Below are 27,317 nucleotides of genomic sequence, written 5' to 3' on the forward strand. Positions count from 1 at the left end.
AAATTTGAGTTTGTCGAAATCATCAAACGTTCAATGTGTGAGAAATGCTGTAGGGGTAATGAAGGAAATAATATCTTTTTTCAAAGCCTCTTCTAAACGCAATTATGTCCTCAAACAAACATTGGGTAATCAGCTCTCTGGATTGTGTGAAATGCGATGGGTAGAACGGCACGACTCCGTTCTGCAGTTTAAAGCATCGATTGAAAAAATTTTGCAAGCTTTGAATTTGATTTCCGAATGGAACGAAAGAGAATCTTCCAGTAAAGCTAGGACGCATATACTTGCGATCTCATCAAATTGCAGCTTTATTATCACTTTGTTTTGTCTAAATGAAGTACTCGCAATAACGTTACCTCTGAGCAAATTATTGCAAACAAAAAATTTGGCTATAAGCTCTACACAGAATGCTGTTCTAAATACGCTGCTTGTTTTGAAAGACAAACGCAACAATGCAGAAACAAATTTCAATGCTTTGCTTAAAGAAATAATGCCATGTCTAGAAAATTTGAATATAGATTTATGTATTCCAAGAGTGAATAAATTCATGAAAAATCGACCTAATCCAGATATTCATTCCTCCACAGAATACTTTCGAATAACGATATATATTCCTTTACTTGAAAGTATCATTTCCGACATTGAGTGTCGTTTCCAGCAAGAAACCATGGATGTATTTAATCTGCAAATATGTGTTCCTGCTATATTAATTCATTCAAATGAAGATGACATCCATTCCGCCGTAGAAATTTTGATTGCAAAATATGGAAGTTTGTTTGAGACAGTTAGAGACGTGCTGAAGTCAACTTTTATTGCAGAGCTACATTTATGGAAAATGAGATGGAAACACAGCAAAGAATCGGAAATTCCGAGCGATGATATAAATGCTCTCATACAATGTGATGAAATGATGTATCCAATCATTAATAAAATTTTAAAAATATTGTGTACTCTTACAGTAAGTGTTGCATCTGCAGAGAGGAGTTTTTCAGGACTGAGAAGACTTAAGAGTTGGCTGAGGGCCAATATGGGTGAAGAACGGTTAACTGGCCTTGCACTAATGCATGTCCACAAGGACATTGTTATTAACGAAGACAATATAATAGAACGTTTCGCTAAAAGTGGAGTGAGCCGAAACATAGAGTTCGTCATGTAGAGTATTAGTTTTTTGTTTATAATTTCATTTCATTCGAGTTATTGTTATTTCCTCTTTTCAATATATAAAACATCCCATTCTGCGTTTTGTGTCTGTATTGAAATTGAGAGCTAATATCTAATTGTACAAAATGGCCCCCCCTGAATTAAGATATATGACCGCCCTTGCTGGCAATAGCATAACAAAATCAGATTTCAAACCTATATGAATGTCAGGAACATCTGGAAAGTAAAGTGAATTGGAAACTTTCGTACTTCTTCTCAAATATGAAATTGTAAATTCATAAGAGTTCACAATTTCCAAAATTTTGGCTACATAATGGATGTTCTTCTCAAATTTCACTAACACAGAAGAGTCTTTTAAAATTTCAGTATTTTCAGCAATTGCGTAAGATTCCGAGTCATTCTTTTGTTCCTGCATCATAGGAGAACTTAATTCATCATCTGAAGAGTCTGCCAACTCTAAACTTCCGGAGTCTGTTTCTGAATCACTTTCACCTGACTTGGTCTTTTTTCTGGGAGAGTCCTTTTTACAGGCTTTTGTGCTTAAATACTAATATTTCGTTTCACTTCATTAACTGCTGCTGTTGTGGGGGTTTTCTTACCTTCCGTTTTATAAGAAAGGTCTTTCATTTCTGGTGTACTAGTTAAAATGACACTTTTCCTTGATGTCCGTCTACGATTTGAATTTTTTCTGGGTGCGGCCTTAGGAAAACCCCGTATGTCGAATTAGGTAATAAAAGAACTTTTTGATGTCGAAGGTATTTCAAGAGTCGAGTCTGGTTCAGTTTCTTGGGTTGTATTAGATGAACTAGAAGCTATATTAACTGAAGATGAAGATACAGATGCATTTTCTTCGTGATTGGTAGAATCTCTTAGTACAACCATAGCTTTTTGTCCGTCATAGTTTTCAAAATCATTAATCTGTCTGTCGGTAACCGACGATAATAGAAAATCAGTTTCACCAAAAATATGTTTATTAAAAGGGTAGATACCTGTAGATTTGAAGCCGTTCATAATATTTTCAGGTGTCATTGATTTTGAGTGAGCAATACCAGCACATTCTGCTATTTGGTACAGTGTACTATTGTAATTTGTGTATTTGGTACATTAATCAATCGCACTATTGTAATAGTTTTTGAATAAAAAAAAAACTGATTTGTCCAAAGGCTGTATCTTATTGCTTGTATGTGGGGGGCAAGGTTAAAATTATTATGCCATTAGCTTTTGCTTTTTCTGCTACTTCCAGAGACATATGGGATTCGTGATTGTCATATATTAATAAACACGGGTTTTCTTTTCTAGCACCAATATGCTTAATAAAATGATCTAGTACTTGTGTGAATAGTTTGGCGGTCATCCATCCACTTGGATTAGTTAGTCCTAATGTTCCTGGTGGAGCTCCATTTAGCATAATGGTATTAAACTTTTACGAGGAAAAACAATGACCGGAGGTAGAAATGTTCGATTTGCTGGAATTATTGCACAAGTAGTAGCGAGTAATCCTCTTTCGGCGCTTGTGCACTGGTTCAGCTGTTTAACACCTTTTTGTGCCACAACTTTATGTGGTCGTTGGACAGTCGTAGTAGCAGTTTGTCTAAATTGTAGATGCGAATATTTTCAACAATTGATGAATATTGTACGTATATTTGCTCCAAATTTACGAAAAACCGGTCAACATTGGGTTTTGTAAATGAAGTAAGCCTTGACAGTGAACATCCTTCTGGCTTTCTGAGGCTTAATGATGAATTTCTTTTTATAAATGCCCTTACCCAAACTTTTCTTGCACATTTCTTGGCCTTCCAAGATTCTGGCATAGTGATATTGTTTTTAGTAGCCATGTCATATGCCAATTCTCTGACTTTTAGAGTATTCAACCCAAAAGCCATTTTGCTACAGTTCTTAATATAATCACACATCGACGTCTCATGCTCTGTGTTAAATACTAATCTAACAGCATAATTTGGCTCCATTTTTGCATTTGGATAATTTTTTCTTTTAGAACATATCGCATTAATGTGCTAAAATTTATGCCAAACATATTTGCCGCAACGCGAAGTGCAATTCCATTTTTTTTAACCTCTGTGACTGCTGCCGCCATTTGTTCACTTGTAAATTTGGCTCAGGATATTTCTTTCTTTCTCCTTACCATGGTACACCTGCAATAGAATGGCATTGTTATAGAATGATTCAGTATGGTACACAATGAAACATGTGTAATTGTGTACCACCACTATATGTTTCAATGTGTACTACCACAGGTTTAAAGTTTCAGTTGGATGTAAACATAAAACCCGGCAATTATTGGCAACGATATTCATAGGTTAAAAGGCATTTATCACAAGTATTATAACGACATTATACGAAAATGAAAACTATTTATTTATAGGCAACATACCTTTTTATAAACGCTCCAGTTTTTAAATCTCAGGCACACAAAACAATAAAACACGTCGTATAATGTTTACTAACTCCGTATATCAAAACGAACTACTGTCCGCGGACGCAATGCATTATGGAGTATCCGTTGCAGCGCTAGTGGCAATGTGGCGGCAAATTTGATTTAGTTAATAACAGTGTTTCATTGTGTACTGTAGGCGCGTTCCAAGTGACATGAAAACCGTCCTTCGTACTGCCCTCGTCATGCGCATTATAAAAAATGCGTTCCAAGCGAACATGAACGATGATTGGTATCGTACACCGTGTTGTTCCAAGCGATCCATGTACCGCTTCGAAATCGGTAACTGAACGGCCCTTTTGATACATGCCTTCAAGCAGAAACTATTTGTACTGACTTGCGCAGTTAGGATTGTTTTCATTTTTACTGGTCACTGCTATGAGATCAGCTGATGATTCAATAATAGAATAATCCACAATTTACGCTATTAGTACCTGTGAATCTTGATTTCCGTTTAAATAATTATTAATTCTTTTTTTTTTTTCAAATTAGGCCCGGTCTTTTCACCTCCGAATAACTATTTATTGGGAAGTTTATTCGGCAGATTACATGTAAATCTGTCAAATAAACCTCCGGATAACTTTTATTCGGAGGTGAAAAGACCGGGCCTTAATCTTATAAAAATGGATAATTTATTATTTTCTTTTTTCATAGAAGACAACGATTTAATGTCAGATATCGATTCTGGGGAAGGTTTTGAAGCTGAAGTGATGTTTAATGAACATGTTAAGTCCACTTTACATCAACAATAAATTGAACAAGAAATTGACAAAGTTATTTAAGGTCAAATTTGGCTTATACAAAACACAATTTTACATCCAATTTTGCCGTGAATAAAAAGAAAATTGACAAAATAAAACATATCCAATTGTTCTATTTCATAAAATTATTTCACTTTCTTTTACAAACCATACATTTTGTACTCGTCAAATTTGGTATTGAATAACTTTGTCAATTTCTTATTCAATTTATTGTTGATGTAAAGTGGACATTAGAAATATTAATTTCTAACCATCTAGCAAACTACTATTATAATGGTACAGTGGTACTCGCACTGAAAATGGCTCAGGCGCAACTCGAACTTGAAATGGTACACGAATTCGTTCCAAGAGGGTTATGTACCGGTAATCGGATCGAGATCGAAAGAAAACCGTTCAAGGGCGATTCTGCGCATTAAAACAGTCCAATCGATTTCGTGGCGGTTCAAGGGATCGTACAAATGTGTCGTCTTGGAACGAACCTTGTGTCAATGTGTACCACTCTCCCCTACACTTTTTTTCCCAATGTAAACCTGTGTTCAGACTGACAATTATCGTTCGTGAATCACTTCGTTGTTGCCATCACAGATAACGGAATTGCATTAAATCTAAATACAAAAATATAAGGTTTAAAATGTATATTTCGAATTGTAATACATTTAAATTCCATACTTGTTCACTGTAAAAGTTATTCATTTTGTATTAATTTCAAATTAAATTTTCAAATTAAATTCCAATTTTTCCAGTGTGTTTTATTTATTCTACACAACTTGTTTTGCAGTTTTGTCCTACAATTTACGAGAAACCAATCACACCTCTCGATTTGACATTAAACATAATAATTTAAAGTCATGTCAAGATTTATATCTATCATTATTTTTGAATTGAAATATTTTCATAAATTATAATAAAACACGAATCAATGTATGGATACTTAATTGAGACGACGGAAAATTACCATTGTTTTAGTTTTTAGTATATTAAAAAATGCGGGCTGTCGCTCAGCCCCGTTTTTACCTAGTTTGATATAATATTTTCGTTGAACTGGCAACGTTGCCCTAGAAATTAGAATGACACTTGTGACAAGATCAACTTACACAACTTGAAAAACACGATTTTCGGTTATAAGAGTTGTACCAGGTTTTTTTTGACGCGAAGTGTACCTACACACACGTGTATACTATGTATGTAGGTAGCTACAGCTACTACATACAGTCGGAAAAATAAAAGATTAGGTACCCATGAACGATCACATCAATCACTTATTTTGTATTTGCTGTCTTTTTCTATAAATATCAAAAGTTTGTTATAGAAAAAGACAGCAAATACAAAAAAGTGATTGATGTGATCATTCATGGGTAGGTATTCTTTCATTTTCCGACTGTACTTAAATACTTCTACATTATTGACTATACAATTAATTATTGTTTTTAGATTGGCATCGCTTCCTATGGTACCGTATTTGGATGTTCGTTGGGATTCCCTGGTGTGTTTACCAGAGTAACAAGTTATTTAGGATGGTTAATGCTTTAAGGATTTGAACATCATGATCCTGATCGACTAGTATTAGAATGGTTCATAATGAATGGCTATTATTTTACCTGTAGATTATATTAATAATTAAGCTTTTAGTTTAATAACTGAGAATAAAATTGTAAAACCTACGTACTGAGATACAGCTATAAAAATAATGAAGTAAGGTTGTGAAATATTTTAATGTAAATAGAAATATAAAAATGAAAGTGCACGTAATAAGTTATTTAAATAATCATGTCCTTATTTAATCATCCATTTTTATTTTTATTAGATTTTTATAGCAATTATTTTTATAGAGAAAAAGAAATGAGATCAGAAAATTTTTTATAATATTATCCATAATTGATTATATTATTAACAATAGCTTTGATATGACTTCAAACGTAATATTCCATTGGGTCGAAATCCGAGGTAACAATATGCTAAAGAAAAAGAAATTGGATTTCGTGAGTGCTGTTTTCACCCAACATTACCATTTCGGCGACTTTAAAAGGGTCGATTCCCACTATACCTCCCGTTTACTTTCCATAACCATTCCATACACCTCCCATTAAAATTCTATTCTCACTATACGTTCCGTTTACTTCCCATACACGTTCCATACACCTTCCATTAATTTAACCACCATTCTTACTAGACGTCGCGTTTACTTTCCCCATTTAATATTCCACACATTTTGTACCGGTTTGGTAACATTTTACCCTAAATTTTTGATTCGAATAGACGTGTTTTTTCCGGCTTGATGAAATATGTGGTATGAAGAAAATTTAATAATAGAAATGTAAAATATACATGCGGACCAATGTAAAAAAAGGTTATTTCACATTTGTTTTCTTACCGGCTCGTCGCGGCGTGAGAAATACAAAATAAGATTTACTGTTTTATTTGGGCATAAGCCACAATTCGAGTTTGAAATAAAGTTTACTTGACGTTTCGACTTTCACTTCGGAAATCGTTATCAATATAAAAAAAACATTCATAAATTAAAAATTTAACTTTGTTTCTGGTGAAGCAACGCAGTTGGAACGAGCAGATAATATATTATAATTGTGTCACCGGAAAGCGAAAAAGGTAACGCACAACTTGGAAGAACCTATAGATTTCTATCTTCGTTTCTGGTGAAGCAACGCAGTTGTAACAAGCAGATATATTATAATTGAGTCACCAGAAAGCGAAAAATTAACGCACAACTTGGAGGAGCCTATAGTTTTCTAACTTCGCTTGTGGTGAAGCAACGGAGTTGGAACAAGCAGATATATTATAATTGGGTCACAAGAAAGCAAAAAAGGTAACGCACAACTTGGAGGAGCCTATAGTTTTCTAACTTCGCTTGTGGTGAAGCAACGGAGTTGGAAAAAGCAGATATATTATAATTGGGTCACCAGAAAGCGAAAAAGGTAATGCACAACTTGGAGGAGCCTATAGTTTTCTAACTTCGCTTGTGGTGAAGCAACTGAGTTGGAACAAGCAGATATATTATAATTGGGTCACCAAAAAGCGAAAAAGGTAACGCACAACTTGGATGAGCCTATAGTTTTCTAACTTCGCTTGTGGTGAAGCCACGGAGTTTGAACAAGCAGATATATTATAATTGTGTCACCGGAAAGAGAAAAAGGTAACGCACAACTCGGAAGAGCCTATAGTTCTCTAACTTCGCTTGTGGTGAAGCAACGGAGTTGGAACAAGCAAATATATTATAATTGGGTCACCGGAAAGCGAAAAAGGTAACGCACAACTTGGACAAAGCTATAGTTTTCTAACTTCGTTTCTGGTGAAGCAACGCAGTTTAAACAAGCAGATATATTGTAATTGTGTCACCGGAAAGCAAGAAAGGTAACGCACAACTTGGAAGAGCCTATAGTTTTCTAACTTCGCTTCTGGTGAAGCAACGGAGTTGCGACAAGCAGATATATTATAATTGTGTCACCGGGAAGCAAAAAAGGTAACGCACAACTTGGAAGAACCTATAGTTTTCTAACTTCGTTTCTGGTGAAGCAATGGAGTTAGAACAAGCAGATATATTATAATTATTGTGTCACCAGAAAGCGAAAAAGGTAACGCACAACTTGGAAGAACCTTTAGTTCTCTAACTTTGTTTCTAGTGAAGCGACGCAGTTGGAACAAGCAGACATATTATAATTGTGTCACCGGAAAGCGAAGAAGGTAGTCCCTGAAATGTTCAGGACTATATATCCCAGGATGTATAAACGAATGGACACTAAATAGAAGAAAAAAGAATGGAACAACCACATAGCAGAATAGAGAGACACGTGTAGTCAAAATAGCAAGAAATAAATCACCAATCGATAGAAGTATCGGCCGAACAAGCAAAAAATGGAGTGACAATATTCCGTAGAGGTTATCAATCCGCCGATGAACCAGCGGAATTGCTTAAGAAGATATTGGATGAAGAAAATATATTTTAATTCCTTGGCAAGAGCCGCCCAAAATATTGCCGTCTTTAAATGTACCTATTATCACTGTATTTTTTATTTTCAAAATTAAAAAATCATGTCAGACAAGTTCTATAAATTTTTTATTGTCCAAATTTTTCTCACCATCTATTCCCCCTATCCATAACCGCTATGTATTCCCCAATCCATACTCTACCCGACAAGTCACACCTTGTCGTAGAAAAAAATACGTGACTGAACCGCGAGGTAATAGCAATATTCACATTATCCATAGGGTATACGAGACGTCGCCGAAAAATACGTGGCCGATATTGAACGCAAAGCTTCGGGAATGGTAGGTAAACGTAACGGAAAGTGGGCATATACTATATGATTTGTATTTAATAATATTTTATGGAAACGGAATGCCATGCATATTGAAAGTAAACGGGAGGTATAGTGAGAATCGACCCTAAGACAGTGCTTAGAACAGGGTTCCAGTTGCAACCCTGGAACTGTAAGTCCGAGGTCAAATTTCTCACCGTTATGTGCTAATAACCGAGGAGTTATGTTTACGGACATACAAACTGACGGACAGACGGGCATGAAACCGAAAGTATATAAATCTTACTAAGGCGCGTCGAATAATATATCGCTTGTACTATATCGTCGACTTTAAAACAGAATTTCTTTTGCAATTCTGGAACCGGGAGTCCGATGTATTTTTCACGTTAAATACCATCTTTGGGTTAAAAGCTTACATTCGACACCTCATTTGTCATTCTACGGGTAAAATAATTTTAATTTTTTTTAATCACCCTTTATGCATTTATCTGTTAATATGTCTCTTAATATTTTTATGTTTAATATGAACAAACAAAAATATCTACGGTTTATTATTAAGAGCACACAGTAGCGATCAACAGGTAGCAACAAACGCGGTCCAAGATTGCGAAAGTTCTGCGAACTTTCAAAAGTGAGGCAATAGTGCGTCGGTAATTCGGCACTGACAGTGACGTTTATACTGTCAAAAACAATAATTTTTATATACATAGGCGCGAAATGTTGCGAAGTCAGTGACGTTCGATTTATTGTTGTAAAAAAATCGATTTTTAGTAGTTCCAATGTGACACAAAATCTAGGCACGGGATAAAAAAGTTTATTTGAAGAAAGTGTATTTTTTTGTGTTTCTTAATGGCGGTACAGGCTCCTTTTTTCAATATTTTATTTAGTTATAGAGTAATTTCCACATACTAACATATTTCTGAAATTGGGCTCTGTACCGCCATTCTTTATTATATTACGAATATGTGTGCCAAATACCTCGAAAAAATATTCAAAATTAGAGCCGCAATCTTGGAACGCGTTTGTTGCTACCTGTTGATCGCTACCGTTTGCTCTTAAATATATGTAATAAAAATTAATTTTTTTGTTTTATTGAAGTATCTTTTCGTCAAGATATAAGAAATTTGACCTGACGCTGGTGGGATGTCCCTACCGATTTAGTATCATAATAAATAGTTGACGTTACTAATCCCTCAATTGTCTTTGCGACGGGTGGCAATAGTTTTGGAACAGCTACTAGAGCCGTACTTTATATTATTTACAGAACTGACTCGTTACCTATGAATGCAAATAAATTATTAAAATTAAAATTTCTAGACAATGTATTAAAAATTTTGTTTACTGTAGACGAATTCGTTTAGTCATCTGAAATTAACTTTTTCGATAACCCGGATCGGCCGCGGTCCCGATTAATCCGATTTATCGAGGTTCCACTGTACCTATAACTACATAGATATAAATACGTAATAAATATAATGATATGATATTTAAATTTATATTTATTATTCCAACCCCATTAAAATATTATATCTACTTGAAGACTTGAATTTTTTTTGTTAAGGGGATGGGTACGAACTTTCGGCTTTAAGCCGTTACGTTATTACCGAGGGCCGAAAGTCCCTGAAAACTTCTAAAATGTTTATTTTAATTAGTTACAGGGGTGAAAAACTAAGAGAAAATTTAATGTGATTTTTAATTTCAAATATCTCATTCAAAAGAAAGTTTTAATTCATTCCAAAGAAATTTCGGCCCTCGGTAATAAAGTAATTTTTCATTCTGCGTTTAAATTTTTCAAAAATACGTACATATTAATTTTCTCAGGATTCGAAAATAATGATTACATTTAAAACACATTGAAAATTTTGACAGCCGTCAAAATTTTGCATTTGTTCCTTTCCCCTTAATTTTAGCGAATCCGCTCCTGGAGGGTTTGTTGTTTGTTATTATGATACTAAATCGGTAGGGACATCCCACCAGCGCCAGGCCAGATTTCTTATATCTTGACGCAAAGAATATTTTTTTATTTACATAACGCAGTATCTCAACAACAGCTACTTGAATAACGACTATTCCAATCCAATACCAGTAATTCAGCTGCGATGATCTGCTGTTCCATAACCAGTAATTCCAGTATGAGAAGGCAGCCATGGAAGAGAAACTACTACACACCTAGTGAGCAGAGAGATTTCGGTGGATGTCATGAATAGTTTGAAGCAATATGAAAAAAGAACCTTTAGTAACATTATTAAAGATAAATGGATAGATCGGTTTATTAAAAATTATTTATATACATATTAATTATAATATACAAAATTTTAAAACCTAATGCGAGATACTTCTTAAGAATATGTAAAACATTTTTTTAAAATATAAAAAAAAATATTTGAATTTTTTAAAAATCTGGTCAAAACAATGTATTACGCTTTCACTTAATTTTCAATAGGTATTACATAATAATATGTAGAAGAGGAATTCACATTGAATAATGCTACTAGAAGAGTCCTTCAATTTCTCCAGTTTCAATGTTTAGATCTATGTCGTAAATGGCTGGTCTTGTTGGCAATCCAGGCATTCGGGTAATCTGTAAAAAAATTAATAATACACTTAATAAAAGTCGATACTGTGAACATAATAGAAGATTCGGTGAATTCTTCTTTGCATTTTCGTTTAACATAGATACTATTTTATGCTTTATCTCCTTTTGAGTCCTGCATATCCTATATTTGAATAATATTTAACAAAAAGTAGGTATATACTTACTTCTCCAGTAAATGGAATTATGAATTGTGCTCCTACAGATATGGACATGTCTCTCACAGGAATGACGAAACCAGATGGTGCTCCCTTAATTGAAGGATCTGCCGTTAAAGATAGCGGAGTTTTGGCCATGCATATTGGAAGGTTTCCATATCCCTAAAATATGAATTATTTTAATAAAAAATTATTAGGTACATTTTTCTTTCGATTCTTTTCATTTTCTTGACTTGGCCAATGAAATTGGCTTAGATCTCTTTTGGTAAAAATTCTGTTACAGTGGAACCCCGATAAGTCGGCCCCCGATAACCCGGAAGTCCGGCTAACCCGGACCGATTTTCATCAGATAAACATTTTGATTTTCATTACATTTGTATTTTGACAACGACACCCGATTATTAAAAAATAATAAAAAACCGTCGAAACGTTAAGAGGTAACAGTAGCGATCAACAGGTGACGAAAACGCGTTCCAAGATTGCGGCTGTAATTTTGAATATTTTTTAGAAATATTTGGCACAATTATTCGTAATATAATAAAGAATGGCGGTACAGAGTCCAATTTGAAAAATTTATTAATATATGGAAATTACTCTGTAATTAAATACAATATTAAAAAAACGAACCTGTACCGCCATTAAGAAGAACAAAATAAATACACTTTCTTCAAATAAACTTTTTTATCCGATGCCTAGATTTTGTGTCATTTTGGAACTACTAAAATTTTTTATTTCATTAGTAGTTCCAAAATGACACAAAATCTAGGCATCGGATAAAAAAGATTATTTAAAGAAAGTGTATTTTTTTGTTCTTCTTAATGGCGGTACAGGCTCGTTTTTTAAATATTGTATTTAATTACAGAGTAATTTCCACATATTAATATATTTTTCAAATTGTGCTCTGTACCGCCATTCTTTATTATATTACGAATACGTGTGCCAAATATCTCGAAAAAATATTCAAAATTATAGCCGCAATCTTGGAACGCGTTTTGGCTACCTGCTGTTTGCTACTGCATCACCTTAATAAAATTATTTTTCAATTTAATTGTGACTTATTTACCATCAAAGTAGTTAATTATCAGATAAACATTTCAACATTAAAAATGTATGTAATATAATATTTGAGAGATAATTTGTATTTGTGTAATTTGAACTATACGATAGTAAAAATGACTCATAGCACACGCCGGCAGAAACAACAGGCACCCGTCTGTAGTATTCCTTTACATATTTACATATTTCAAACTGTCTTAGCATTGTTTAAAAAAGACTAAAAGACTATTAAAAAAAATATTTTTTAAACAATGGTCTTTAGTTTTCACTGTTCTTAAATAACATAACATCGTTCCGATTGTGGTGACTGTATTGTGTGTAGTACAGTCTTTTATTGTTCGCTTCCGTTTGTGTTTGCGTGTTTTTAGTAATTTAGAATCAGCTGTTTAGGTACTGTGCATATTTATATACAGTCCGTCTAATTTACTTACCGTTGCACATCATTATTTACGTTAGAGATCTAAGTTGACATTGTTGCCCAATTACCAAAAATTCTTGAATTCATTTTAAATCAAATACATCACACAATTTTTGCGGAAGTGGATTATACAGCAAAACAAATTAATATTCAATGTAAATAAATAAAAACTTTAGAAATAGAATACAAGAATTAAGTTATAATATTACGTTAAAGTACATAATAAAAACAGTAAATATAATGAAACAAATACTTATAGTAAAGAATATAAACAAATATGAAGTGTCATCACCGCAACTGTCAAATAAATGTTGCCAATTTATGCCAAAATATCACCTTCGTTCGATTATAGTTACAGTGTATTCCTAACAGATGTGCTTCAAAAAAACGCTTTATAATCCATTTATACAAATTAAATGAAACATAATATTATTGTGTATTTCTTTAAGTTAACACTAATAGAAATATTTAAATATTATTTCTACGCGTATATAATAAAATATGCCTAGTGGCTGTAACGCCAGTGTACTCGGCAAAGTGATTCTAAAAAAGAACGCACCTACCGCCTAAATATTTCGTGTTGGTATCATGTGACATCTCGGGCTATGACGCGGAGGACGTGCAACGGTAAGTAAATTAGATGGAGTATATATTTCATGTTATTTCAATTCTGACAGAGTTTATCTGTAAGTATACCGTATTTTATTAATTTTTACCAGATTCTCCGGCTAACCCGGATTTTCGATAATCCGGATCGGCCACGGTCCCGATTAATCTGAGTTATCGAGGTTCCACTGTATATTCAAATCCAGAATACCACTCCACCTAAAGAAAAGAGCATTTCATCAGTGTAAAGTAAGTACTACCAATCATGACATACGACTGCGAAACTTGGACACTTAAAATGGTCAAACTCGACATCACTCAAATGTCAATGGAGCGATGCAAGTTGAGCATAACAAAGAGAGATCGCAAAAAAAAATAGAATGGATCAGACAGAAAACTCACATCACTGATGTAATCCACGGAATCAAATCTCTAAAATGGCGATGGGCGGGACACCTAGAATTACACTGTTGTATCAAAGAGGCATCAATATATCAAGACACGTCCAAGCTTAAGATGTGACTATGACATACTCTTAAAAAACCAAACAGATACAACATCGCACAGGAAACGAGTATTAGACAATCGTGGGTAGAAATGAAGAATGACTATGTAAGGGAGGCTGTACCATAATCGGTAGAATACGGACAAAGGGCATTAGGAGTAAAACAGATATAGTCGGTTCGCTAAACTCAGACACAACTGGCTGGTGATTTTAGTACGTAATTTTTTTGTTGTTGGCCAATTTTGCCAAAATTTGCAAAATTACTAACTATTTAGTAATTATTAATTATTTAGTAATTATTTTTTTTGCCAATTTTACCAAATTGGAAAAATTACTTACTAAAATCAATCGGAAATTGTGTCTGAGTTTAACGAACCGACTACATCACCGAACTCAGGTGCTATTATTATTTCGCAGAAAATTACATCAAAAATGAACCAATTAAATTGATTTAATTGAAATAAAACTATTAGGTAGGTACTGCGTAATACAAGTGAATTTCTGGCATAACATAATAAAATAACTCTACTGTCTCATCTAAAACTGTGACACAGCTCTCCAGTACTCCGGGCAGGACTAACTAAGCTGGGAAGTTCTCATGCCCGACACGGCGTGTCCTAATGGCTAAGATTCTATCAATATATAGGTGTGAATATACGAATATACAGGGTACGCAGGTATTCGGCCACTTATCGACACATCATAATATGATCCCCATATATGTTAAATAATTGTGGAGACAGAGTACGTATATCATTATCTGAAACTTTGTTGTTATGTGGAGTTTCCAGATACATAGAATAGGCAGTTGTCAGATAAATAAAAAACCTAATTCGGAAAATAAATGTAAAACCTAATCTATTATTATTTAATGTAAAGGTTAATTAAAATATGCATAACAATTATTGTATTTACATACCTGTTCCTCGTACTGCTTTATTTTCTTTTCTGCGATTTCACTATAGGACACACCTGCAGCGCCGTACATTTCTCTGCTGATAATTTCAATCTTTTCTTTAATTGGTCGGTTAAGTTGATACAAAAATTTGAAGTTACTGGGTTGAGAAGTAGCTGCCACGACAGCTTTAGCCAAATCGATAGCACCTTGACCACCTTGTGACCAGTGTTTTGAAACTACTGCGTCGAATGCACCAGAGTTTTTGCATGCCTGTCTCAAGAGTTCCAGTTCAGCTTCAGTGTCGGTTCTAAACAAAATTGAAACGAAAGTTGTAGTAGAGGGTCGGATATAAAGTCGAACCTTCACCGATCTGTTTAATGATTAAAAATTATTTGATATGTAATTTGGTAGAGGAAAGTCGCCAATTATGGAATACCATTTTGTTTTGGGGATATAAAAAATACCTTTATGAGAAATGAAAACAGTTTAATGTTATGACATATCAGTCATACATTTTTATGTAGTAATTAAAAGCTTCTATTAAATATCTTAATTAACAAAAAAAATCGAACAAAAAACAAAATCCCAAATGAGTAACCAAATATGGAATAGGTACCATATATGAAGTATAGGCATAAACCAACATATCAATAACAAAAATAGACATAAACATCTGAGATCAAATAAATTTACATAGGAAAATTGTGAAAAATGAAAGAAGTACCTTAATTCACTTGCAGACATCACAGATCCATGTACGAAACTCTGGACTAGCACAATCATAATGAGCCCACACATTATGCACTTAATCCACTATTCCATAATTAGGCACCAAAGACTGTCCATATTTGGATTTGTACATTAGTTCAAACTAGCATCAACATTTTTTCAAGTCGTAATGTTTTAATTACAGAAGGTCACAAAATATTAAAATAAAGATACTATCGTTATACGCAATAGCATAACAAGTCTGTATTCATGCATAATAACCAATAATACTTGTTGAATATATTTACCTCAGAAATTTTCTGCGAGACGATAAAACAAAACGCGCCTGCCAGACACGTATCGTTCGCGCATCTGACACAGAGGTGTGAATACGATAATAAAGAGAGCGACTGAAATAGAGGATGGTCTTGTTGTGCGCTTCCAACTTATATTTTCGGAGAAATTAAGGAATTCCATATTAGGACACTATTCCATATTTGGTTACTTTCCTCTATATTAATAATTATAAAAAACAAGGGGTGCCCGATATAATTTTGTTCTGCCTATAATTAAATAAAAATTAAAATATGACTTTTTTATAAATTTAAAAAAAATTCCGGGTAGATATTATTTTAGATTTTTTAGATCATTCGAAACAAAAAAGGGCTTTTGTAATTTTTCTTTCAAGTTAATCGTTTTTGAGTTATACACAATTTGTGTGTAAATTATTTGTGTAATCATCATAATTTTTTTTCTACAACCGTGTTAAAAATGCAATTTTTAGCACTCCATACGAGCGTTAAAAATGCTACTTTAAGGTACTAGTGCTTTAATAGTTATTTATGATATAAGTGTTAAACGTACACGTTTAAGGCACACATGTGAAAGTTTGCAAAATGAGCGATAGCAAGTTCTGCAATTCACATGAGTGCCTTAAAAATGTACTTTTTAACACGCATATCATACAATATTTTTTCTACAAACGTAATTACAGGACAATATCTACAAAAACTTTTACTTGAACTTGCGACTGACATTCCATTTTTATATTTCTTTGACATTACATCAAAATTGTCTATACGGTCAATACGAACTGCAGTGCCTTAAAAATATTTTAAAGCAGTAGTGCCTTAAAGTAGCATTTTTAACGCTCGTATGGAGTGCTAAAAATTGCATTTTTAACACGGTTGTAGAAAAAATATTTTTAAGGAACTGCAATTCGTATTGACCGAATTGAATTTTGATGTAATATCAAAAAAATATAAAAATGGAATGTCAGTCAAGTTCAAGTAAAAGTTTTTGTATATATTGTCCTGTAATTACGTTTGTAGAAAAAATATTATATGATATGCGTGTTAAAAAGTACATTTTTAAGGCACTCATGTGAATTGCAGAACTCGCTATCGCTCATTCTGCAAACTTTCACATGCGTGCCTTAAACGTGTACTTTTAACACTTATATCATAAATAACTATTAATTGTATTTTTAAGCCTTGAAAATCGTCGTTTCGTTTTTTTAGTACCTTCTTCCTTCAGTTCCCGATAAAAATTGATAAGATAAGAAGATAACATAAGAAGATGGGAAAACGGGCATTAACAACTGAAAAACAATGTTTTAAAATTAAATAAGTCCAAAATACTTATCAAGAGCTGATAGAATAATGTTTGAAACTGAATTTAGGTACTAACTTCAAAAATGATAGTTTTCACTTATGTTTTTGAATCTTGAAAATCGTCATCTTTCGTTCTTTTTTCAGTTTTTAAATTGTTTATAACTCGAAAACGATCAGCTTAAGAGAAAATTTACAAAAGACCTTTTTTTGTTTCGAATTATCCAAAAAATCAAAAATAATATCCACGCGATTTTTTTAATTTATAAAAAAACGTTTAATTAATTATTCAATAATTAGTCAAATAAAATTATATCAAGCACCCCTTGATTTTTATAATAATTGTAAACTTACTAAATTACAAATCAAATAATTGTTATCCATTAAACAGATCGGTGCAGGTCGACCTTATATTGTATTTTAGACTATTAATACCAGTTTTCATTAATATACTTATATTTTTCGTTTTAGTTCATTCATATAGTTATATTTATATGTATAAGCTATGCATGGGAATTGAACTTTTCACATGGGAATTAAGTTCAATTCCCATGTGTCTCAAGCGAAAGGTTTATAACCAATGTGTTTTGCCTGTACAAACTTATTAAGCAGAGACTTTAACACTGACGCAAAAATCCGCAAATTAACTCAGAGTTACACAACGAGCCATAGAACGTGCAATGCTGAACGTGAGTTTTCGAGACCACATAACAAACCAACAAATCAGGCAAAGATCACGAGTTCAAGACGTCATCGAAAGAGCTACGACGCTTAAGTGGAACTGGGCAGGACACTTAGCTAGAACATAAGATGAACGGTGGATACGACGAATCATGGAATGGAGGCCCAGAAACTATAAAAGAAGCCGAGGACGACCACCAACTACATGAACCGACGACATAAAAAGAGTAGTGGGAAACTGGCTACAAGCGGCCCAGTGTAGAGAACATTGAAAAGAACTGAGGGAGGCCTATGTCCAGCAGTGGACGCGATCAGCTGATTGATGATGATGATGCTATGGATACGTGTAGATGTGGACTAGGATAAAGATCAAGATATAGCAGAATTAGCATAGTGTGTTATACGAAACAAAGAAAAGAAGAAACAAAATACAAAGGTAACTTTACATATTCTACCGTCATTGTACCGTTAGTAGACGACAGGATTCGTTTTTATAAGACATTTATTTTAAAACCAAACATACAAAAGATAAGGTAATTAGCGTTAGGTAATTATTTGTTAATTTCGTTATCAAAATATATTTGCAATCTATATTCTACGTATCGGACTTTTGTAAATCTCGGATAGATGTGACGATATTTGTACATGAATAATGATTCTAAACGACAACCGAGTGGATTTAAATCGGATTTATTGACTAGCGCGAAATATATGTATAACGTTTTGGCCACACGGGCGATTTTTTACGGCGCGATAATTTACGGCGCCCATTGGTTTGACTACCTCCTCCACCAATTTTAGATGAAATGATTTCATCTAAAATTGGTGGAGAAAGTAGTCAAACCAATGGGTGCCGTAAATTATCGCGCCATAAAAAATCGCCTGTGTGGCCAAGCCTAAGGAGAGGAAATCTCGCTCATCTCGCCAGAAGGAAAGAAAATGGTAGAATCGCTTCGCTAGGCTCGCATAGCTTAGAATGGGTTTGTGACTCGTCGAAATCGCTCAGCTCGCCAAGACGACGGGGTTCGGAAGGTTTCGGAATATGGTCGGAATACTGTAACGGCCCACCCGTTATAATACCATTTTTAGCGCTTTAATTATTTTTTATAATTATTTTCTCTCGATCTCTTAATCAATTTCTCTAATTTTCGCGTAATTAATTATTTCTGATTATTATCTTTTATAATATTTAAAATTTCGTGCAACAATGCCACACTTAATTATGTGTGGTATCACTGGTTGACTTGTATGACGCCATACCTCAACACACTAAAAACTACCTGTTATTCATGTTCTGAGGTCGTTCTTGTGACAGACGAAAAAGAACCGCAGCCGCAGCGTTCACTTTTAGTTGGAAATTGTTCGGAGTTGCATGAGAAATATTTCCTGTTTCGAGGTTAACGATACCTCGTGGCAGTTAAAAATGTGAATTCCATTCCAACCCATTCAGGATTATTTGGGAGAAATAATTCTTCCAATGGGGTTTTCTGTATAACATCATCGAGTCTCATGGTAACTACAATTTTCATATTAATTTTATTTATAACAATCTGTTGTCACTCTTTCATGGTGAAATATATAATTTTTCCAATTAAATCTTATGTGTAAATTTATTCACTGAAATTAGTAGTTATCTTTAATTATTCCAACATCTTTCAGAGAAAATCCTAACCCTAATTTTTTGCTATGTATCTGTATCTTTTATCTTTGAATTATTCTATTATTAAGCAATATCCGATAGTTATTTTAAAGAAATCATATTTATTCTGTATTTAAATCCTAAATCCACGTGGCTGTAATTAGAAATTCTCACATAAAGTTGTCAAGGTTAAGTATTCAGTAATTTCTTGTGCCTAACTAATGAGTTTTTTACATTACTATCTATCCAAAAAAACACTTTCTTGGTTTTTCTTCTATCTTTCCTTGGATTCTTTTTTTCATACACTTAAGAAACTGAAGTAAACGGAAATTTTGTGTTTTTAGCCCCTCCCGTGAAAACTTAGACCTCCCAATACCATCGGAGAGGTAGGACAATTTCCAACCATAAGTCACTGACAGCAGTCACTTGGGGAAACAAGTTTTTTTTGGGGGCATTCCGGCTCCTTTTCGTCTTTGCACCTGGGTCTACAAGAGGCATGGTTTTTGCCCCATCCTGGTGCTCATTTCCGGGGATGCAGCAGCAACCTCTTTAGGAATCGTTCGGGTTTGTTTGGGAACAATCAGTGTAGTGATATGAGTAACTATTGTGGTTTATATGTCAAACATTTTGTTGATGTACTATGTTAATAATTCATTTTTTCAGATTTATCTTGCATTTATTTGTTTTTTATATACATAAAAGTTAAATACGTTCCCAAACTCATGTATAAACCTGAGGTATCGTATGTTGAGCTCGGCATATTTGCCAAAAAGGTATACCCTATTCCACGAACATATGCCTCTTTTGGATTATTTCGACAACGAATATTTTACTGTGCAAAATAAGAAGAACGAAAGTAAATTGCAAATTACATTGTTGCTTATTGGCATAATTATTAGCACCATTTACTTTCGTACTTCTTATGTTGCACAGTAAAATATTCGTTGTCGAAGTAATCCAAAACAGGCGTATGTTCGTGGAATGGCCCAAAGTAGGTTTTTTATATTTTATTGGTAATTTAGTTGATTTCATGTCATTATGTAAATTTAGGTTGTATTATTTGCTTGTTTCCCAAATATTTTATTATTTATTCGCTTTATTTCATTTATTCGGTTAATTCGTCGTTACTTTATTTCATTACATTTGCTCGGTTAATTTAGGTCATCGTTTCGGTATTTATCTTAACTTCATTACTATAACTTTTATTCATTTGCATATTTAACTTTGCTTATTCCTTATTGTATTTTCTCTTAGTGAGGCTTGGGCCTGTTTATTTGTATTATTTTCATCTTTGTCTATAAGCGTACTAAGCGTACTATAACCATTTGGTAGAAGACTCATGTGAGTTGTACCCTATATATAAGTAAGAGGTATAATTTTGTACATACAAGTACCAGTATTGTTGTTATCTTGAATATATCATGTTTAAGTATAACGTATGTCATTTTAGAGTCACATTATATTCAATTTGATCTAACTCAGAGATAGAGATTGTTAAAAATCTGGTAGTTAATTTTAATAAATGTTTTTATTTATTTTGTATATAATTTATTCTTATTTCCTTTATATTTACATTTACTTATATATTTATTATATTTAATATTTGACAGCAGTGTAAGATACCTGGGAGAATGATCGAAGATCATTTTCATGGCGCCCATGATTTGTTAGTTTTATTTAATTGGTTCTTCTTAAACACTTATTCATTTTTATACACTTTCAGTACTATATTCTTATTTTATTATTTTACCTTTTAGTCATCATTACTATCTACTTAGAGCTACTGTTCTTCGACAGGCATGCAAACGAGCCGTATCCATCCTTGAGTGTCAAGTTGTTCTCTTGCATCTCTTGCTAGCCACTCCACTCAGTTTGCATTTGTCTCTTCCCACTTCTACGTCTATCCCTTCTAATATCCCCTTCTCTTCAGTTCTACATCCTTCCACTTTCCTCCACCAATACTACTTGAAAGTAGTATTTTTCCTACTGCGGTTTCTCCACGTAGAAGCCACTTCACTCTCTTCTTTTCATCCCATCTATTTTCATTTTTGTCCCAATAGTTACTGCCATTTTTCCTTACTTCTATTGGAGTATATCCCTCTCTTTACTTACACTCCAACAGAAGTCCTTTTATTTGTTTCAATACGTTTAAGGCGCCTATTATACACGGAAGGTTATTCTCCGTTCAGCACACAGAGAATATTCAAATGGATTTCTGTTCCGTCTTTTATACTGTCAGAGACGGTATAAAAACACGTTTTGCTTAATACATTGGCATACTCTAGCTAATATACCGAAACTATAACAGGAATAATAAACATAAAAACTGTATAAGTGGTGAGTGAACTCCAAAAAAAAATAACACACTGCCGAGTCTTTTGCTCAAAAAAAAATTGTTTAATATAAAACATATATAGACGATTGCGTTTCAATTCAATTCGAGTCTCTTACCATTCTCTTACACGTGTTTCTGGATCTACCCTTCATCATAGAGACTTGTAAGAAGACTGCACTGAATCAAAAAGAACCGGCTACTTGGCAATTATAGTAAAATAATATACTTACTCGCGATGATTAATTGCAACAACCGCTGGGATTCCATATTTCACCGCGTTGCTTACGTGTTTGAGAATATTAGGAAGTCCTTTACGAAGCAAGTCCAAATTTTCTTCAGTATACTGCGGCGCCAAAGGTGCTCCTGGTGTGACTGCAGGACCACCTCCATGCATTTTCAAGGCTCTTATGGTTGAAACAAGTACGACAGCGTTTGGAACATCTCCGGATGCTCTGCATTTGATATTAAAGAACTTTTCCATACCTAATTTACAAAAAGTCAAAACAATTATACCTTTTTGCATATAATATTGTTTATGAAATAAATTAGTTATCAAGTAATGCATACATCAATGCTATACGCTCCGAGCTTCGTGGGTGTCGCTCCTAGCGGACTACTAATTCAATTTTCACCGGTAATTTTTAAATTTATTATTTAATTGTTATCCCTTAATATTTACAACGCAAAAAAGTAATTAAATTGTAATCGATTTTTTTAAGAATTTGCTAATCATTTTGACGTTCTATTGATAAAATATGAATTTCTTACTTCGGATATTTTCACAATTATCGTGTAGATGGCGCTAATATTAATAGATTAATTTATAATTACATATTACGGAACATTAAAAAAACTTAAATTCAGTATTTAAAACGTAAGTATATTTAATGTAAAAATATATACCACAGCTTTCACCAACTACTATTTTTTATAATTAATGTTTTTAATTTTAATTTTAAATTAATCACTTTGACATTTATGACAATTTTCCGGTAAAGGTTTACAGACTTGTCACTACTGGCGCTCGCGAATTTGTAAATATCCCCTCTATGTACGAGCTCACAGCGTATAGCGAACATGTATATTATAATATAATATATTTATCTTATACATAAACGCAAAAAGTGCCTTTAAAATGAAAATGAAAATTTCATACGCACTTCCTGAAAGGCTTGAGGCAAGGACGGTTATTATCTCCAACCCTCTTCAAAATCTGTGTTCAGTAAGCATTAAATAACTAGAGGAGAAAAGGCACAGGGATAGTAATAGCACTTGGGAACCAATACATAACAAATCTTTTCTTCGCAGACACTTAATTTAAAAAAAAAATATGCATCTGAGACGAGCTAAAAAGTTTTACATGAAGCAGCAAGAAGTGTTGACATTATGTCAAGAAAAAGAATATGCCTGTTTTTGACTACATGTAAACCCATATGCTTCCAAAAATATCAGTGCAGAAAATGTTTCTATCTCAGGAAACTATGGTTTTACGTGTTTTGGTTCACGATTTGAAAACAAATTGTGCAGATTTTTACACGTACCATGAAGGAGAACACGTCTACATGTATGATATCTAAACACAGATATTTTTAGAGTATTGTTCTGCCCATAAAGGCTACGTAACAGTTTTAGAACAAATAGATGGTGTTCTGAAACTCAGCTTTCTACTTTAAAAAAATGGGGTTATTCCTTCATTCTCTATTACCAGAGCATACAGAGCAAAAATACCAATAAACGAGAAAAAGATGGAAAATGTTCGGAAAATAATTCCATTTCTAAAAGATAAAAAATAATTTTACGAAAATATGTTTACATGGTCAACTACTGCATCAGATCATTGAGGGAAAAGGGTAGTTTAAGGAAATACATTTTTTTATTTGTTTGTTTTTTAAAAATTATTTTAAATAAAACAAGTTTTTCATAGAATTTTGTACCCTTATTCATGCCAAAAAATATAAGCTGTAAGAAAGAAATAAATCCAAGATTTTTTTATCGTTATTCTAGATAACGAAAATCTAGGAGATAAAACGATATAAATAAATTTTATAAGTTCTTAATGTAGTAGTTTAATAACTTACCAACGTCAGATGAAAATCCTGCTTCGGTAACTACAATACCATCCTCTCCAACTAATTTAAGAGCAACTTTATCAGCAATAATTGAGTTAGAACCATGGGCAATATTAGCAAAAGGTCCAGCGTGCATGAATACCGGTGATCCCTCCAAACTCTGCAATAGAGTTGGTTCTATGGTATCTTTCAGCAATACCAATAAAGCCCCAGTGGCTCCCAAATCATCGGCTGTGACAGGTTTACCATTTTTGTCGAACGCTACCACCATGTTTGCTAATCTTTCTTTGAAGTCAGCCATGTCTCTTGCTAAAGCAAGAATGGCCATAATTTCACTTGCAACACTGATTTGGAAGCCTTCCTTTCTGGTCATACCTTTTTCGGTTGGAGATTCACCAATAGTGATTTCTCGGAGGAATCTGTCGTTGATATCCAAAACTGCAAACAAGTAAAGATTTTAGTGAACGTGTAAAATTAAAAAAGAAAAATTCCACAGTAGCGAAATTAATGTACGTATTTCCAACAGGAATCGTACACACTATGCTAATAAAAGATTGATAACATTGAAATTATTAGACAAAGGAACCAAAATGACAATCTACAGAACAAAAAGATGACGCCCAACTCAGGATATTCGAGAGAAAAATACTGAGAAAAGTATATGACCCGGTGCAAGCGAAAGACGGCGAATAGAGAATCAAGAGAAACGACGAGGTTAATGATTTGAATGAAGGTTATGATATTGTAAGATTTGTGAAAAGTCAAAGACTGTCTGGACATGTCCAGAGACAAGACGATGCAAAAACAACAAAGAAAAGATTACAATGGAAGCCGATAGGAAGGCTAGAAAAGAAAGGACCAGAACTAGATGTTTGGATGACGTGGAATACGACCTGAAAACCATGAATATAAGACAATGGGAAACAGTGGCGGCTGGTCAGAGGAGGTAAGGGAGGCTTAGCCTCCCCATAATTTTTTTACACATGCTACCTACACTGTTTTGTTTACTTTGCTATATTGCTTCGCATTAGAGATATCGGAAAAAGTTATTTGAACAAGTTGTTCCAAATAATGTTCTAGCCCCACATACCAAATTTCATCACAAAATTCGCACTTTTAGTTTTTTCATTATTTGTAGTCAGGATCCTCAAATTGGAGCGGAGGCTGCTGGCCGGAAAGTCTCACTTGCTAATGCTCCGCGCAGCCCAGCAGCGTTTAAGAAGACCCGGTCTCTTAAGCGCTGCATTATCGCTCAACGCACACGCTGCCCGTAGATTAACCCGGCACCTGCCACGTGGCTTTGCAAGGCGCCAACTGCCACGTGGGGTGCTCATAGCACCCCTTAAAAATTTTCTGTGATCTACTTGTTTAAAAAACAAAATAATGTGTTGAGTAACACAAGAATATAAAAAAACATGTTTTATTAACTTATTAGCCACTAATATGTTATAAAAGTTAAAAAATAAAATGAAAAAGATGTTATAAGCAAATTAGCAAGTACCAAGCCATAAATGAAGTCAAGTAAAATATCTAAAAAAATTAAGATTTAGTGAGTATAGAGTCTATATTAATAATTAGAATAAGTTATTTCAATAAAAAATGTAAATTTGACCTGTTTACCAAAAATACAAAAAAAAATAAAACTTAAAGTACCAGATGATGACACCCCAATTCGACTTTAGAGCTATACGTTCAGAATGACACTAAATAACCACTTCAAACACTAACACATATATGCTATATAATATTATATAAAGCTACTATGACGCACAGCTTTGTTACCAAACTTGAAATACCAAATATTTGATAAAAATGTGTTATGGGGTGCTGGTAGCACCCCACGTGGCAGGTGCCGGGTTAAGCAAGGGAGGCTAATCGGCCAGCAGCCTCCGCTCCGATTTTAGGATCCTGACTACAAATAATTAAAAAACTAAAAGTGCGAATTTTGTGATGAAATTTGGTATATGGGGTTAGAATAATATTTGAAACAACTTGTTCAAATAACTTTTTCCGATATCTGTAATGCAAAGCTAAATATCGACAAAAAACGACACAAACTTTGGTAATACACTTTTACAATTAGACTAATTATTTTTAAAATCGTATGATATTATGAAATTATCAATTATGATGATATTATAAAATGTAAATAAAAATGGTCAAAAAATGGGGCCTTAAATTAGATTTGTTTGCTTATTTTTTTTTGCTAGTGCAAATTTGTCTAGATATTATACAGTTAGGTATAGCCTCCCCTATTGTAAAAATCACGAGCCGCCACTGATGGGAAAGAAGGGGCACAAGAGAGATCTGAATGAAAGGTTATAGCCAGACAGGCAAAGACCCATTCAGGGTTGTAATGCCAAAAGAAGAAAAAGAAGAAGAAGAAGAAGAAGAAGAAGAGTAAGAAGAAGAAGAAGAAGAAGTGGAAGTAAAATTAAAAAGGATATATCAGAGGAAAAGGTCCCGGATAGCTCTGGCGGTAGCATGTCTGACAGTGACTTCCACGCAGGTAGGCCGGGGTTCGAAACCCAGCGCCGGCGACAACATCTAGACCAGTGGTTCTTAACCTTTTCAAAGCTGGGGAACACTTGACAAATTTTGAAAAAGTCGCGGAACACCATTGTGTTATTTTATAGGAAACACTAAATAAGGGGTGCAAATGTAAATACAAATGTAAATAAAACACGTTCTTTAACTGCAAATACATGCAAAAACATAATATAAGAATAAAAACATATTCTAAAATAGAAATTAACAAAAAATATGTAGATTAGTAAATACATTTTATTTTATTATATAGATGTATGGGCATAACTAACATAATAACATAAAAATTACACAAATTTAGTGCGACACTTGAGCCTGATGACTTTTGCAAATTTTAGCAATGTCCGGTCTAATATGCGATATCGCTACCCTCATTTCTTCATCAATATTTCCAAGTCTTTCACGTTTCTTTGTTTTTATGTTTGTGAAGGTTGAAAAACCTAAGTCACACAAGTATTAAGTTGCAAACTGTAGTAATACCTTTAATGCTCTTGTAGAAAGAATTGTGTGTTCAGCTTGCACAGAAATCGAAAATTCTTCAAGTGACATTTCAGAAAACTTTAGTTTCAGGGTGCGATCCGTTGACAAGCCTACTAACTCTTCTTCCTCTTGTAATGATAGCTGGTATTTCGACATATTCGAGATAAAAGGATTTCTAATCCAATAGTAATTATCTGTATTTAGGGAGTGATCAATTTTTTCTAATAGCGTCAAATGTTCAATGATAACGGATTTCATCTCTTCAATATTTGCGCTAATACTGGGAAACATATCCAATGTACCTTTTTCTAATATGCGATTTTTCCAAAGAGATATTTTCTTTTGAAACCCTGATAATTTGTCAGTACAAGA

General features: G+C 33.6%; 2 protein-coding genes across 2 annotated transcripts in view; one reads left to right on the forward strand and one right to left on the reverse strand.

Moving 5' to 3' along the window:
- The window catches only part of LOC114327778 (chymotrypsin), a 31,681-nt gene extending 25,566 nt beyond the window's left edge, over positions 1-6,115 (forward strand). Inside the window, exon 6 of the mRNA XM_028276487.2 lies at positions 5,803-6,115. Within this exon, the coding sequence (XP_028132288.2) occupies positions 5,803-5,901 (99 nt within the window). The 3' untranslated portion in view covers positions 5,902-6,115. The remainder of the gene's footprint in view (positions 1-5,802) is intronic.
- Positions 6,116-10,894: 4,779 nt separating this feature from the next.
- LOC114327777 (C-1-tetrahydrofolate synthase, cytoplasmic) overlaps positions 10,895-27,317 on the reverse strand; it is a 187,478-nt gene continuing 171,055 nt past the window's right edge. The window contains exons 12-16 of the mRNA XM_050643088.1: positions 23,928-24,356; positions 22,080-22,332; positions 14,898-15,183; positions 11,403-11,555; positions 10,895-11,223 (exon numbers count right to left, since the gene is read on the reverse strand). Coding sequence (XP_050499045.1) covers positions 11,134-11,223; positions 11,403-11,555; positions 14,898-15,183; positions 22,080-22,332; positions 23,928-24,356 — 1,211 coding nt within the window. The 3' untranslated portion in view covers positions 10,895-11,133. The remainder of the gene's footprint in view (positions 11,224-11,402; positions 11,556-14,897; positions 15,184-22,079; positions 22,333-23,927; positions 24,357-27,317) is intronic.

Source organism: Diabrotica virgifera, chromosome 2 (assembly GCF_917563875.1).
Source record: "Diabrotica virgifera virgifera chromosome 2, PGI_DIABVI_V3a".
Classification (NCBI taxonomy): Eukaryota; Metazoa; Arthropoda; class Insecta; order Coleoptera; family Chrysomelidae; genus Diabrotica; species Diabrotica virgifera.